At 25.0% G+C, this 13,165-nt stretch overlaps 1 protein-coding gene across 1 annotated transcript; it reads right to left on the bottom strand.

Annotated features, from left to right (window-relative positions):
• Window positions 1–237: 237 nt before the first annotated feature.
• On the bottom strand, window positions 238–1,128 carry LOC129755172 (probable ribosome biogenesis protein RLP24). The gene is made up of 2 exons (XM_055751535.1): window positions 954–1,128; window positions 238–889 (listed from the first exon to the last, which is right to left on the bottom strand). Exons 1-2 carry the CDS (start codon window positions 1,032–1,034, stop codon window positions 383–385), a joined length of 588 nt encoding a protein of 195 aa, XP_055607510.1. The 5' UTR covers window positions 1,035–1,128; the 3' UTR covers window positions 238–382.
• Window positions 1,129–13,165: the final 12,037 nt, after the last annotated feature.

Below are 13,165 nucleotides of genomic sequence, written 5' to 3'. Positions count from 1 at the left end.
GACATATCTGGCATGTTTTCGTTTTCTTCGAGTAATCTCATTAGCGTAGCGTGCGTAGGCGAATACGAATAAAACGAAAGTCAACGACAATCCATCATGCTCAACAGTGTGACGTTTAACGATGCAACTATCGATTTTTTCAGTCTTCCTCGAATACCTTCCAAACCAGACGACTGACTGTATTCATTGATAACTTATTGCCTAGTAAGGAATTTCTTTCCCAATCAAACAGTCCGCTTGTGTACCATTTGCTTTTCATTTTCAACTGTTTAAGAAGTTAAATATTATATCTCAATTTCGGTACTTACGGGAAGTAAAGGGGGTACTTAGCTTAGAGAACATCCTTAAAAACATAACCTAATGGAGCCGCGAATCCGAAAACCTAAGCCTTCATCATTTCGGCATCCTCCTCTAGCATGGCGGACGATTCTTCCAACTGCTTTTCCAGCTGACGGGCGTCCACATACTCGATTTCCTCCTCGTCCTCGCCTTCCACGTCCATGAGCAGGGCCGACTGTTGGGCTTCCTCCTTGGCGCGGCGCTCTTTGAGACCGACCGCAGGTGACCGGATGAGGGAGATGTTCTTCTGCACATCCACAATGTCCCGGTGGATTTCGTGGTCCCGAGCCTTCCGCAGCCGTTCCATGACAAAGTGTCGCTCCCGTCGTTCCTTGATTTCGGTAATCTTTTTGATGGCATCGATCGTTTTGCTCCACAGTTCCCGGTTGTATTTGGTAGGAACATTGCGGCGCTTCTCGAACTCGAAAGCCGGGTCGATCGTGAGCTCCTTGCCGTTGGTCTTCCGGTACACCTTGGTCCAGCGGGTCTTCCTCGGGTTCTTTTTCTTGTTAAAAGCACGGCGGCATTTGGAACGGCAAAACCGAAATACCTGTAGCGAGGTAAACAAATCAGGTTAGTTCCGAGCATTTTTCATCGTAGAATTCTCAACTTACCTTGCAGTCATTCCTCACAAAAACCATCCCGTGACCGGGAAAGATCTTACTGGAGCAGAAATAACACGTTTCTATCCTCATTTTGATGTGATTTCAGCACAAAAAAGTGGAAAATTTGTGCCAACTGAGGAATTACAAAACAAGCACATGTGTTTTGTAAATAAAAAGGAAAGACGAACGGTGCGTCAAGTACCGTCAAATGAAAACTACCTGATGCACGATAAAGGCAAAAGGCTTACAATCGGCTTGGATTTTAACCAAATTTAGGAATCAAAAGTCGAAAGGGCATAAAATCATGCAACATTTTTTTTAATGCAAAACAAGCATGAAAAACTTTTATTTATATAATAATCATAAAATATTGATTATTATAAGAATTCGGAAAATTTCTGCCAACGATCTGCTGGAAACTTACCTCAGAACTGAAATAAATGATAAACATTTAATTATTTTAATCGTAAAAAAAGATGAAATTTGATTCGAAGTTGGGTTTGTGATTTCAGTCGTTTCTGTCGTTGAATTGATGTAATTTTTGTGATATTTGTCATTTTTGTTATTTATGTTATTTATGTCATTTTAGTAATTTAAGTAATTTTTGTAATTTTTGTAATTTTTGTCATTTTTGTCATTTTTGTCATTTTTGTCATTTTTGTCATCTTTGTCATTTTTGTCATTTTTGTCAATTTTGTCATTTTTGTCATTTTTGTCATTTTTGTCATCATTGTCATTTTTGTCATTTTTGTCATTTTTGTCATTTTTGTCATTTTTGTCATTTTTGTCATTTTTGTCAATTTTGTCAATTTTGTCATTTTTGTCATTTTTGTCACTTTTGTCATTTTTGTCAGTTTTGTCATTATTGTCATTTTTGTTATTTTTGTCATTTTTGTTATTTTTGTCATTTTTGTCATTTTTGTCATTTTTGTCATTTTTGTCACTTTTGTCATTTTTGTCACTTTTGTCATTTTTGTCATTTTTGTCATTTTTGTCATTTTTGTCATTTTTGTCATTTTTGTCATTTTTGTCATTTTTGTCATTTTTGTCACTTTTGTCATTTTTGTCATTTTTGTCATTTTTTTCATTTTTGTCATTTTTTTCATTTTTGTCATTTTTGTCATTTTTGTCATTTTTGTCATTTTTGACATTTTTGTCATTTTTGTCATTTTTGACATTTGTGTCATTTTTGTCATTTTTGCCATTTTTGTCATTTTTGTCATTTTTGTCATTTTTGTCATTTTTGTCATTTTTGTCATTTTTGTCATTTTTGTCATTTTTGTCATTTTTGTCATTTTTGTCATTTTTGTCATTTTTGTCATTTTTGTCATTTTTGTCATTTTTGTCATTTTTGTCATTTTTGTCATTTTTGTCATTTTTGTCATTTTTGTCATTTTTGTCATTTTTGTCATTTTTGTCATTTTTGTCATTTTTGTCATTTTTGTCATTTTTGTCATTTTTGTCATTTTTGTCATTTTTGTCATTTTTGTCATTTTTGTCATTTTTGTCATTTTTGTCATTTTTGTCATTTTTGTCATTTTTGTCATTTTTGTCATTTTTGTCATTTTTGTCATTTTTGTCATTTTTGTCATTTTTGTCATTTTTGTCATTTTTGTCATTTTTGTCAGTTTTGTCATTTTTGTCATTTTTGACATTTTTGTCACTTTTGTCATTTTTGTCATTTTTGTCATTTTTGTCATTTTTGTCATTTTTGTCATTTTTGTCATTTTTGTCATTTTTGTCATTTTTGTCATTTTTGTCATTTTTGTCATTTTTGTCATTTTTGTCATTTTGGTCATTTTTGTCATTTTTGTCATTTTTGTCATTTTTGTCATTTTTGTCATTTTTGTCATTTTTGTCATTTTTGTCATTTTTGTCATTTTTGTCATTTTTGTCATTTTTGTCATTTTTGTCATTTTTGTCATTTTTGTCATTTTTGTCATTTTTGTCATTTTTGTCACTTTTGTCAGTTTTGTCATTTTTGTCATTTTGTCATTTTTGTCATTTTTGTCATTTTTGTCATTTTTGTCATTTTTGTCATTTTTGTCATTTTTGTCATTTTTGTCATTTTTGTCATTTTTGTCATTTTTGTCATTTTTGTCATTTTTGTCATTTTTGTCATTTTTGTCATTTTTGTCATTTTTGTCATTTTTGTCATTTTTGTCATTTTTGTCATTTTTGTCATTTTGTCATTTTGTCATTTTTGTCATTTTTGTCATTTTTTGTCATTTTTGTCATTTTTGTCATTTTTGTCATTTTTGTCATTTTTGTCATTTTTGTCATTTTTGTCATTTTTGTCATTTTTGTCATTTTTGTCATTTTTGTCATTTTTGTCATTTTTGTCATTTTTGTCATTTTTGTCATTTTTGTCGTTTTTGTCATTTTTGTCATTTTTGTCATTTTTGTCATTTTTGTCATTTTGTCATTTTTGTCATCTTTGTCATCTTTGTCATTTTTGTCATTTTTGTCATTTTTGTCATTTTTGTCATTTTTGTCATTTTTGTCATTTTTGTCATTTTTGTCATTTTTGTCATTTTTGTCATTTTTGTCATTTTTGTCATTTTTGTCATTTTTGTCATTTTTGTCATTTTTGTCATTTTTGTCATTTTGTCATTTTTGTCATTTTTGTCATTTTTGTCATTTTTGTCATTTTTGTCATTTTTGTCATTTTTGTCATTTTTGTCATTTTTGTCATTTTTGTCATTTTTGTCATCATTGTCATTTTTGTCATTTTTGTCATTTTTGTCATTTTGTCATTTTTGTCATTTTTGTCATTTTTGTCATTTTTGTCATTTTTGTCATTTTTGTCATTTTTGTCATTTTTGTCATTTTTGTCATTTTTGTCATTTTTGTCATTTTTGTCATTTTTGTCATTTTTGTCATTTTTGTCATTTTTGTCATTTTTGTCATTTTTGTCATTTTTGTCATTTTTGTCATTTTGTCATTTTTGTCATTTTTGTCATTTTTGTCATTTTTGTCATTTTTGTCATTTTTGTCATTTTTGTCATTTTTGTCATTTTTGTCATTTTTGTCATTTTTGTCATTTTTGTCATTTTTGTCATTTTTGTCATTTTTGTCATTTTTGTCATTTTTGTCATTTTTGTCATTTTTGTCATTTTTGTCATTTTTGTCATTTTTTGTCATTTTTGTCATTTTTGTCATTTTTGTCATTTTTGTCATTTTTGTCATTTTTGTCATTTTTGTCATTTTTGTCATTTTTGTCATTTTTGTCATTTTTGTCATTTTTGTCATTTTTGTAATTTTTGTCATTTTGTCATTTTTGTCATTTTTGTCATTTTTGTCATTTTTGTCATTTTTGTCATTTTTGTCATTTTTGTCATTTTTGTCACTTTTGTCACTTTTGTCATTTTTGTCATTTTGTCATTTTGTCATTTTTGTCATTTTTGTCATTTTTGTCATTTTTGTCATTTTTGTCATTTTGTCATTTTTGTCATTTTTGTCATTTTTGTCATTTTTGTCATTTTTGTCATTTTTGTCATTTTTGTCATTTTTGTCATTTTTGTCATTTTTGTCATTTTTGTCATTTTTGTCATTTTTGTCATTTTTGTCATTTTTGTCATTTTTGTCATTTTTGTCATTTTTGTCATTTTGTCATTTTTGTCATTTTTGTCATTTTTGTCATTTTTGTCATTTTTGTCATTTTTGTCATTTTTGTCATTTTTGTCATTTTTGTCATTTTTGTCATTTTTGTCATTTTTGTCATTTTTGTCATTTTTGTCATTTTTGTCATTTTTGTCATTTTTGTCATTTTTGTCATTTTTGTCATTTTTGTCATTTTTGTCATTTTTGTCATTTTTGTCATTTTTGTCATTTTTGTCATTTTTGTCATTTTTGTCATTTTTGTCATTTTTGTCATTTTTGTCATTTTTGTCATTTTTGTCATTTTTGTCATTTTTGTCATTTTGTCATTTTTGTCATTTTTTGTCATTTTTGTCATTTTTGTCATTTTTGTCATTTTTGTCATTTTGTCCATTTTTTGTCATTTTTGTCATTTTTGTCATTTTGTCATTTTTGTCATTTTTGTCATTTTTGTCATTTTTGTCATTTTTGTCATTTTGTCATTTTTGTCACTTTTGTCATTTTTGTCATTTTTGTCATTTTTGTCATTTTTGTCATTTTTGTCATTTTTGTCATTTTTGTCATTTTTGTCATTTTTGTCATTTTTGTCATTTTTGTCATTTTTGTCATTTTTGTCATTTTTGTCATTTTTGTCATTTTTGTCATTTTTGTCATTTTTGTCATTTTTGTCATTTTTGTCATTTTTGTCATTTTTGTCATTTTTGTCATTTTTGTCATTTTTGTCATTTTTGTCATTTTTGTCATCATTGTCATTTTGTCATTTTGTCATTTTTGTCATTTTTGTCATTTTTGTCATTTTTGTCATTTTTGTCATTTTTGTCATTTTTGTCATTTTTGTCATTTTTGTCATTTTTGTCATTTTTGTCATTTTTGTCATTTTTGTCATTTTTGTCATTTTTGTCATTTTTGTCATTTTTGTCACTTTTGTCATTTTTGTCAGTTTTGTCATTTTTGTTATTTTTGTCATTTTTGTCATTTTTGTCATTTTTGTCATTTTTGTCATTTTTGTCATTTTTGTCATTTTTGTCCTTTTTGTCCTTTTTGTCCTTTTTGTCATTTTTGTCATTTTTGTCATTTTTGTCATTTTTGTCATTTTTGTCATTTTTGTCATTTTTGTCATTTTTGTCACTTTTGTCATTTTTGTCATTTTTGTCAGTTTTGTCATTTTTGTCATTTTTGTCATTTTTGTCCTTTTTGTCATTATTGTCATTTTTGTCATTTTTGTCATTTTTGTCATTTTTGTCATTTTTGTCATTTTTGTCCTTTTTGTCCTTTTTGTCCTTTTTGTCCTTTTTGTCATTTTTGTCATTTTTGTCATTTTTGTCATTTTTGTCATTTTTGTCATTTTTGTCATTTTTGTCATTTTTGTCATTTTTGTCATTTTTGTCATTTTTGTCATTTTTGTCATTTTTGTCACTTTTGTCATTTTTGTCAGTTTTGTCATTATTGTCATTTTTGTTATTTTTGTCATTTTTGTCATTTTTGTCATTTTTGTCATTTTTGTCATTTTTGTCATTTTTGTCATTTTTGTCATTTTTGTCATTTTTGTCATTTTTGTCATTTTTGTCATTTTGTCATTTTTGGTCATTTTTGTCATTTTTGTCATTTTTGTCATTTTTGTCATTTTGTCATTTTGTCATTTTTGTCATTTTTGTCATTTTTGTCATTTTTGTCATTTTTGGTCATTTTTGTCATTTTTGTCATTTTTGTCATTTTTGTCATTTTTGTCATTTTTGTCATTTTTGTCATTTTTGTCATTTTTGTCATTTTGTCATTTTTGTCATTTTTGTCATTTTTGTCATTTTTGTCATTTTTGTCATTTTTGTCATTTTTGTCATTTTTGTCATTTTTGTCATTTTGTCATTTTTGTCATTTTTGTCATTTTTGTCATTTTTGTCATTTTTGTCATTTTTGTCATTTTTGTCATTTTTGTCATTTTTGTCATTTTTGTCATTTTTGTCATTTTTGTCATTTTGTCATTTTTGGTCATTTTGTCATTTTTGTCATTTTTGTCATTTTTGTCATTTTTGTCATTTTTGTCATTTTTGTCATTTTTGTCATTTTTGTCATTTTTGTCATTTTTGTCATTTTTGTCATTTTTGTCATTTTTGTCATTTTTGTCATTTTTGTCATTTTTGTCATTTTTGTCATTTTTGTCATTTTTGTCATTTTTGTCATTTTTGTCATTTTTGTCATTTTTGTCATTTTTGTCATTTTTGTCATTTTTGTCATTTTTGTCACTTTTGTCACTTTTGTCATTTTTGTCATTTTTGTCATTTTTGTCATTTTTGTCATTTTGTCATTTTTGTCATTTTTGTCATTTTTGTCATTTTTGTCATTTTTGTCATTTTTGTCATTTTTGTCATTTTTGTCATTTTTGTCATTTTTGTCATTTTTGTCATTTTTGTCATTTTTGTCATTTTTGTCATTTTTGTCATTTTGTCATTTTTGTCATTTTTGTCATTTTTGTCATTTTTGTCATTTTTGTCATTTTTGTCATTTTTGTCATTTTTGTCATTTTTGTCATCATTGTCATTTTTGTCATTTTTGTCATTTTGTCATTTTTGTCATTTTTGTCATTTTTGTCATTTTTGTCATTTTTGTCATTTTTGTCATTTTTGTCATTTTTGTCATTTTTGTCATTTTTGTCATTTTTGTCATTTTTGTCATTTTTGTCATTTTTGTCATTTTTGTCATTTTTGTCATTTTTGTCATTTTTGTCATTTTTGTCATTTTTGTCATTTTTGTCACTTTTGTCATTTTTGTCAGTTTTGTCATTTTTGTTATTTTTGTCATTTTTGTCATTTTTGTCATTTTTGTCATTTTTGTCATTTTTGTCATTTTTGTCCTTTTTGTCCTTTTTGTCATTTTGTCATTTTTGTCATTTTTGTCATTTTTGTCATTTTTGTCATTTTTGTCATTTTTGTCATTATTGTCATTTTTGTCATTTTTGTCATTTTTGTCATTTTTGTCATTTTTGTCATTTTTGTCCTTTTTGTCATTTTTGTCATTTTTGTCCTTTTTGTCCTTTTTGTCCTTTTTGTCATTTTTGTCATTTTTGTCATTTTTGTCATTTTTGTCATTTTTGTCATTTTTGTCATTTTTGTCATTTTTGTCACTTTTGTCATTTTTGTCAGTTTTGTCATTATTGTCATTTTTGTCATTTTTGTCATTTTTGTCATTTTTGTCATTTTTGTCATTTTTGTCACTTTTGTCATTTTTGTCATTTTTGTCATTTTTGTCATTTTTGTCATTTTTGTCATTTTTGTAATTTTTGTCATTTTTGTCATTTTTGTCACTTTTGTCATTTTTGTCATTTTTGTCATTTTTTTCATTTTTGTCATTTTTGTCATTTTTGTCATTTTTGTCATTTTTGACATTTTTGTCATTTTTGTCATTTTTGACATTTGTGTCATTTTTGTCATTTTTGCCATTTTTTGTCATTTTTGTCATTTTTGTCATTTTTGTCATTTTTGTCATTTTTTTCATTTTGTCATTTTTGTCATTTTTGTCATTTTTGTCATTTTTGTCATTTTTGTCATTTTTGTCATTTTTGTCATTTTTGTCATTTTTGTCATTTTTGTCATTTTTGTCATTTTTGTCATTTTTGTCATTTTTGTCATTTTTGTCATTTTTGTCATTTTTGTCATTTTTGTCATTTTTGTCATTTTTGTCATTTTTGTCATTTTTGTCATTTTTGTCATTTTTGTCATTTTTGTCATTTTTGTCATTTTTGTCATTTTTGTCATTTTTGTCATTTTTGTCATTTTTGTCATTTTTGTCATTTTTGTCATTTTTGTCATTTTTGTCATTTTTGTCATTTTGTCATTTTGTCATTTTTGTCATTTTTGTCATTTTTGTCACTTTTGTCACTTTTGTCATTTTTGTCATTTTTGTCATTTTTGTCATTTTTGTCATTTTGTCATTTTTGTCATTTTTGTCATTTTTGTCATTTTTGTCATTTTTGTCATTTTTGTCATTTTTGTCATTTTTGTCATTTTTGTCATTTTTGTCATTTTTGTCATTTTTGTCATTTTTGTCATTTTTGTCATTTTGTCATTTTGTCATTTTTGTCATTTTTGTCATTTTTGTCATTTTTGTCATTTTTGTCATGTTTGTCATTTTTGTCATTTTTTCATTTTTGTCATTTTTGTCATTTTTGTCATTTTTGTCATTTTTGTCATTTTTGTCATTTTTGTCATTTTTGTCATTTTTGTCATTTTTGTCATTTTTGTCATTTTTGTCATTTTGTCATTTTTGTCATTTTTGTCATTTTTGTCATTTTTGTCATTTTTGTCATTTTGTCATTTTTGTCATTTTTGTCATTTTTGTCATTTTTGTCATTTTTGTCATTTTTGTCATTTTTGTCATTTTTGTCATTTTTGTCATTTTGTCATTTTTGTCATTTTTGTCATTTTTGTCATTTTTGTCATTTTTGTCATTTTTGTCATTTTTGTCATTTTTGTCATTTTTTGTCATTTTTGTCATTTTTGTCATTTTTGTCAGTTTTGTCATTTTTGTTATTTTTGTCATTTTTGTCATTTTTGTCATTTTTGTCATTTTGTCATTTTTGTCATTTTTGTCATTTTTGTCATTTTTGTCATTTTTGTCATTTTTGTCCTTTTTGTCCTTTTTGTCCTTTTTGTCATTTTTGTCATTTTTGTCATTTTTGTCATTTTTGTCATTTTTGTCATTTTTGTCATTTTTGTCATTTTTGTCATTTTTGTCACTTTTGTCATTTTTGTCAGTTTTGTCATTATTGTCATTTTTGTTATTTTTGTCATTTTTGTCATTTTTGTCATTTTTGTCATTTTTGTCACTTTTGTCATTTTTGTCATTTTTGTCATTTTTGTCATTTTTGTCATTTTTGTAATTTTTGTCATTTTTGTCATTTTTGTCACTTTTGTCATTTTTGTCATTTTTGTCATTTTTGTCATTTTTGTCATTTTTTTCATTTTTGTCATTTTTGTCATTTTTGTCATATTTGACATTTTTGTCATTTTTGTCATTTTTGACATTAGTGTCATTTTTGTCATTTTTGCCATTTTTGTCATTTTTGTCATTTTTGTCATTTTTGTCATTTTTGTCATTTTTGTCATTTTTGTCATTTTTGTCATTTTTGTCATTTTTGTCATTTTTGTCATTTTTGTCATTTTTGTCATTTTTTGTCATTTTTGTCAATTTTGTCATTTTTGTCATTTTTGTCATTTTTGTCATTTTTGTCATTTTTGTCATTTTTGTCATTTTTGTCATTTTTGTCATTTTTGTCATTTTTGTCATTTTTGTCATTTTTGTCATTTTTGTCATTTTTGTCATTTTTGTCATTTTTGTCATTTTGTCATTTTTGTCATTTTTGTCATTTTTTTGTCATTTTTGTCATTTTTGTCATTTTTGTCATTTTGTCATTTTTGTCATTTTTGTCATTTTTGTCATTTTTGTCATTTTTGTCACTTTTGTCAGTTTTGTCATTTTGTCATTTTTGCCATTTTTGTCATTTTTGTCATTTTTGTCATTTTTGTCATTTTTGTCATTTTTGTCATTTTTGTCATTTTTGTCATTTTTGTCATTTTTGTCATTTTGTCATTTTTGTCATTTTTGTCATTTTTGTCATTTTTGTCATTTTTGTCATTTTTGTCATTTTTGTCATTTTTGTCATTTTTGTCATTTTTGTCATTTTTGTCATTTTGTCATTTTTGTCATTTTTGTCATTTTTGTCATTTTTGTCATTTTTGTCATTTTTGTCATTTTTGTCATTTTTGTCATTTTTGTCATTTTTGACATTTTTGTCACTTTTGTCACTTTTGTCATTTTTGTCATTTTTGTCATTTTGTCATTTTTGTCATTTTTGTCATTTTTGTCATTTTTGTCATTTTTGTCATTTTTGTCATTTTTGTCATTTTGTCATTTTTGTCATTTTTGTCATTTTTGTCATTTTTGTCATTTTTGTCATTTTTGTCATTTTTGTCATTTTTGTCATTTTTGTCATTTTTGTCATTTTTGTCATTTTTGTCATTTTTGTCATTTTTGTCATTTTTGTCATTTTTGTCATTTTTGTCATTTTTGTCATTTTTGTCATTTTTGTCATTTTTGTCATTTTTGTCATTTTTGTCATTTTTGTCATTTTTGTCATTTTTGTCATTTTTGTCATTTTTGTCATTTTTTGTCATTTTTGTCATTTTTGTCATTTTTGTCATTTTTGTCATTTTTGTCATTTTTGTCATTTTTGTCATTTTTGTCACTTTTGTCAGTTTTGTCATTTTTGTCATTTTTGTCATTTTTATCATTTTTGTCATTTTTGTCATTTTTGTCATTTTTGTCATTTTTGTCATTTTGTCATTTTTGTCATTTTTGTCATTTTTGTCATTTTTGTCATTTTTGTCATTTTGTCATTTTTGTCATTTTTGTCATTTTTGTCATTTTGTCATTTTTGTCATTTTTGTCATTTTTGTCATTTTTGTCATTTTTGTCATTTTGTCATTTTTGTCATTTTTGTCATTTTTGTCATTTTTGTCATTTTTGTCATTTTTGTCATTTTTGTCATTTTTGTCATTTTTGTCATTTTTGTCATTTTTGTCATTTTTGTCATTTTTGTCATTTTTGTCATTTTTGTCAGTTTTGTCATTTTTGTCATTTTTGTCATTTTAGTCATTTTTGACATTTTTGTCATTTTTGTCATTTTTGTCATTTTTGTCATTTTGTCATTTTGTCATTTTTGTCATTTTGTCATTTTTGTCATTTTGTCATCTTTGTCATTTTTGTCATTTTTGTCATTTTTGTCATTTTTGTCATTTTGTCATTTTTGTCATTTTTGTCATTTTTGTCATTTTTGTCATTTTTGTCATTTTTGTCATTTTTGTCATTTTTGTCATTTTTGTCATTTTTGTCATTTTTGTCATTTTTGTCATTTTTGTCATTTTTGTCATTTTTGTCATTTTTGTCATTTTTGTCATTTTTGTCATTTTTGTCATTTTTGTCATTTTTGTCATTTTTGTCATTTTTGTCATTTTTGTCATTTTTGTCATTTTTGTCATTTTTGTCATTTTTGTCATTTTTGTCATTTTTGTCATTTTTGTCATTTTTGTCATTTTTGTCATTTTTGTCATTTTTGTCATTTTTGTCATTTTTGTCATTTTTGTCATTTTTGTCATTTTTGTCATTTTTGTCATTTTTGTCATTTTTGTCATTTTTGTCATTTTTGTCATTTTTGTCATTTTTGTCATTTTTGTCATTTTTTGTCATTTTTGTCATTTTTGTCATTTTTGTCATTTTTGTCATTTTTGTCATTTTTGTCATTTTTGTCATTTTTGTCATTTTTGTCATTTTTGTCATTTTTGTCATTTTTGTCATTTTTGTCATTTTTGTCATTTTTGTCATTTTTGTCATTTTGTCATTTTTGTCATTTTTGTCATTTTTGTCATTTTTGTCATTTTTGTCATTTTTGTCATTTTTGTCATTTTTGTCATTTTTGTCATTTTTGTCATTTTTGTCATTTTTGTCATTTTTGTCATTTTTGTCATTTTTGTCATTTTTGTCATTTTTGTCATTTTTTTCATTTTTGTCATTTTTTTCAATTTTGTCATTTTTGTCATTTTTGTCATTTTTGTCATTTTTGTCATTTTTGTCATTTTTGTCATTTTTGTCATTTTTGTCATTTTTGTCATTTTTGTCATTTTTGTCATTTTTGTCATTTTGTCATTTTTGTCATTTTTGTCATTTTTGTCATTTTTGTCATTTTTGTCATTTTTGTCATTTTTGTCATTTTTTTGTCATTTTTGTCATTTTTGTCATTTTTGTCATTTTTGTCATTTTTGTCATTTTTGTCATTTTTGTCATTTTTGTCATTTTTGTCATTTTTGTCATTTTTGTCATTTTTGTCATTTTTGTCATTTTTGTCATTTTTGTCATTTTGTCATTTTTGTCATTTTTGTCATTTTTGTCATTTTTGTCATTTTTGTCATTTTTGTCATTTTTGTCATTTTTGTCATTTTTGTCATTTTTGTCATTTTTGTCATTTTTGTCATTTTTGTCATTTTTGTCATTTTTGTCATTTTTGTCATTTTTTGTCATTTTTTGTCATTTTTGTCATTTTTGTCATTTTTGTCATTTTTGTCATTTTTGTCATTTTTGTCATTTTTGTCATTTTTGTCATTTTGTCATTTTGTCATTTTTGTCATTTTTGTCATTTTTGTCATTTTTGTCATTTTTGTCATTTTTGTCATTTTTGTCATTTTTGTCATTTTGTCATTTTTGTCATTTTTGTCATTTTTGTCATTTTTGTCATTTTTGTCATTTTTGTCATTTTTGTCATTTTTGTCATTTTGTCATTTTTGTCATTTTTGTCATTTTTGTCATTTTTGTCATTTTTGTCATTTTTGTCATTTTTGTCATTTTTGTCATTTTGTCATTTTTGTCATTTTTGTCATTTTTGTCATTTTTGTCATTTTTGTCATTTTTGTCATTTTTGTCATTTTTGTCATTTTTGTCATTTTTGTCATTTTTGTCATTTTTGTCATTTTTGTCATTTTTGTCATTTTTGTCATTTTTGTCATTTTTGTCATTTTTGTCATTTTTGTCATTTTTGTCATTTTTGTCATTTTTGTCATTTTTGTCATTTTTGTCAT

The sequence above is a fragment of the Uranotaenia lowii genome, chromosome 3 (assembly GCF_029784155.1).
Source record: "Uranotaenia lowii strain MFRU-FL chromosome 3, ASM2978415v1, whole genome shotgun sequence".
NCBI classification, from domain to species: Eukaryota; Metazoa; Arthropoda; class Insecta; order Diptera; family Culicidae; genus Uranotaenia; species Uranotaenia lowii.
This window is presented reverse-complemented; position numbering and strand designations above follow the sequence as displayed.

What these genes read in the sequence shown, in the direction of transcription:
- LOC129755172 (XM_055751535.1), bottom strand. Translation starts at nt 1,034, where the DNA reads ATGAGGATAGAAACGTGTTATTTCTGCTCCAGTAAGATCTTTCCCGGT. An exon ending in TTGTGAGGAATGACTGCAAG is followed by an intron (nt 890 to 953) that starts GTAAGTTGAGAA and finishes ACCTCGCTACAG; the next exon opens with GTATTTCGGTTTTGCCGTTC.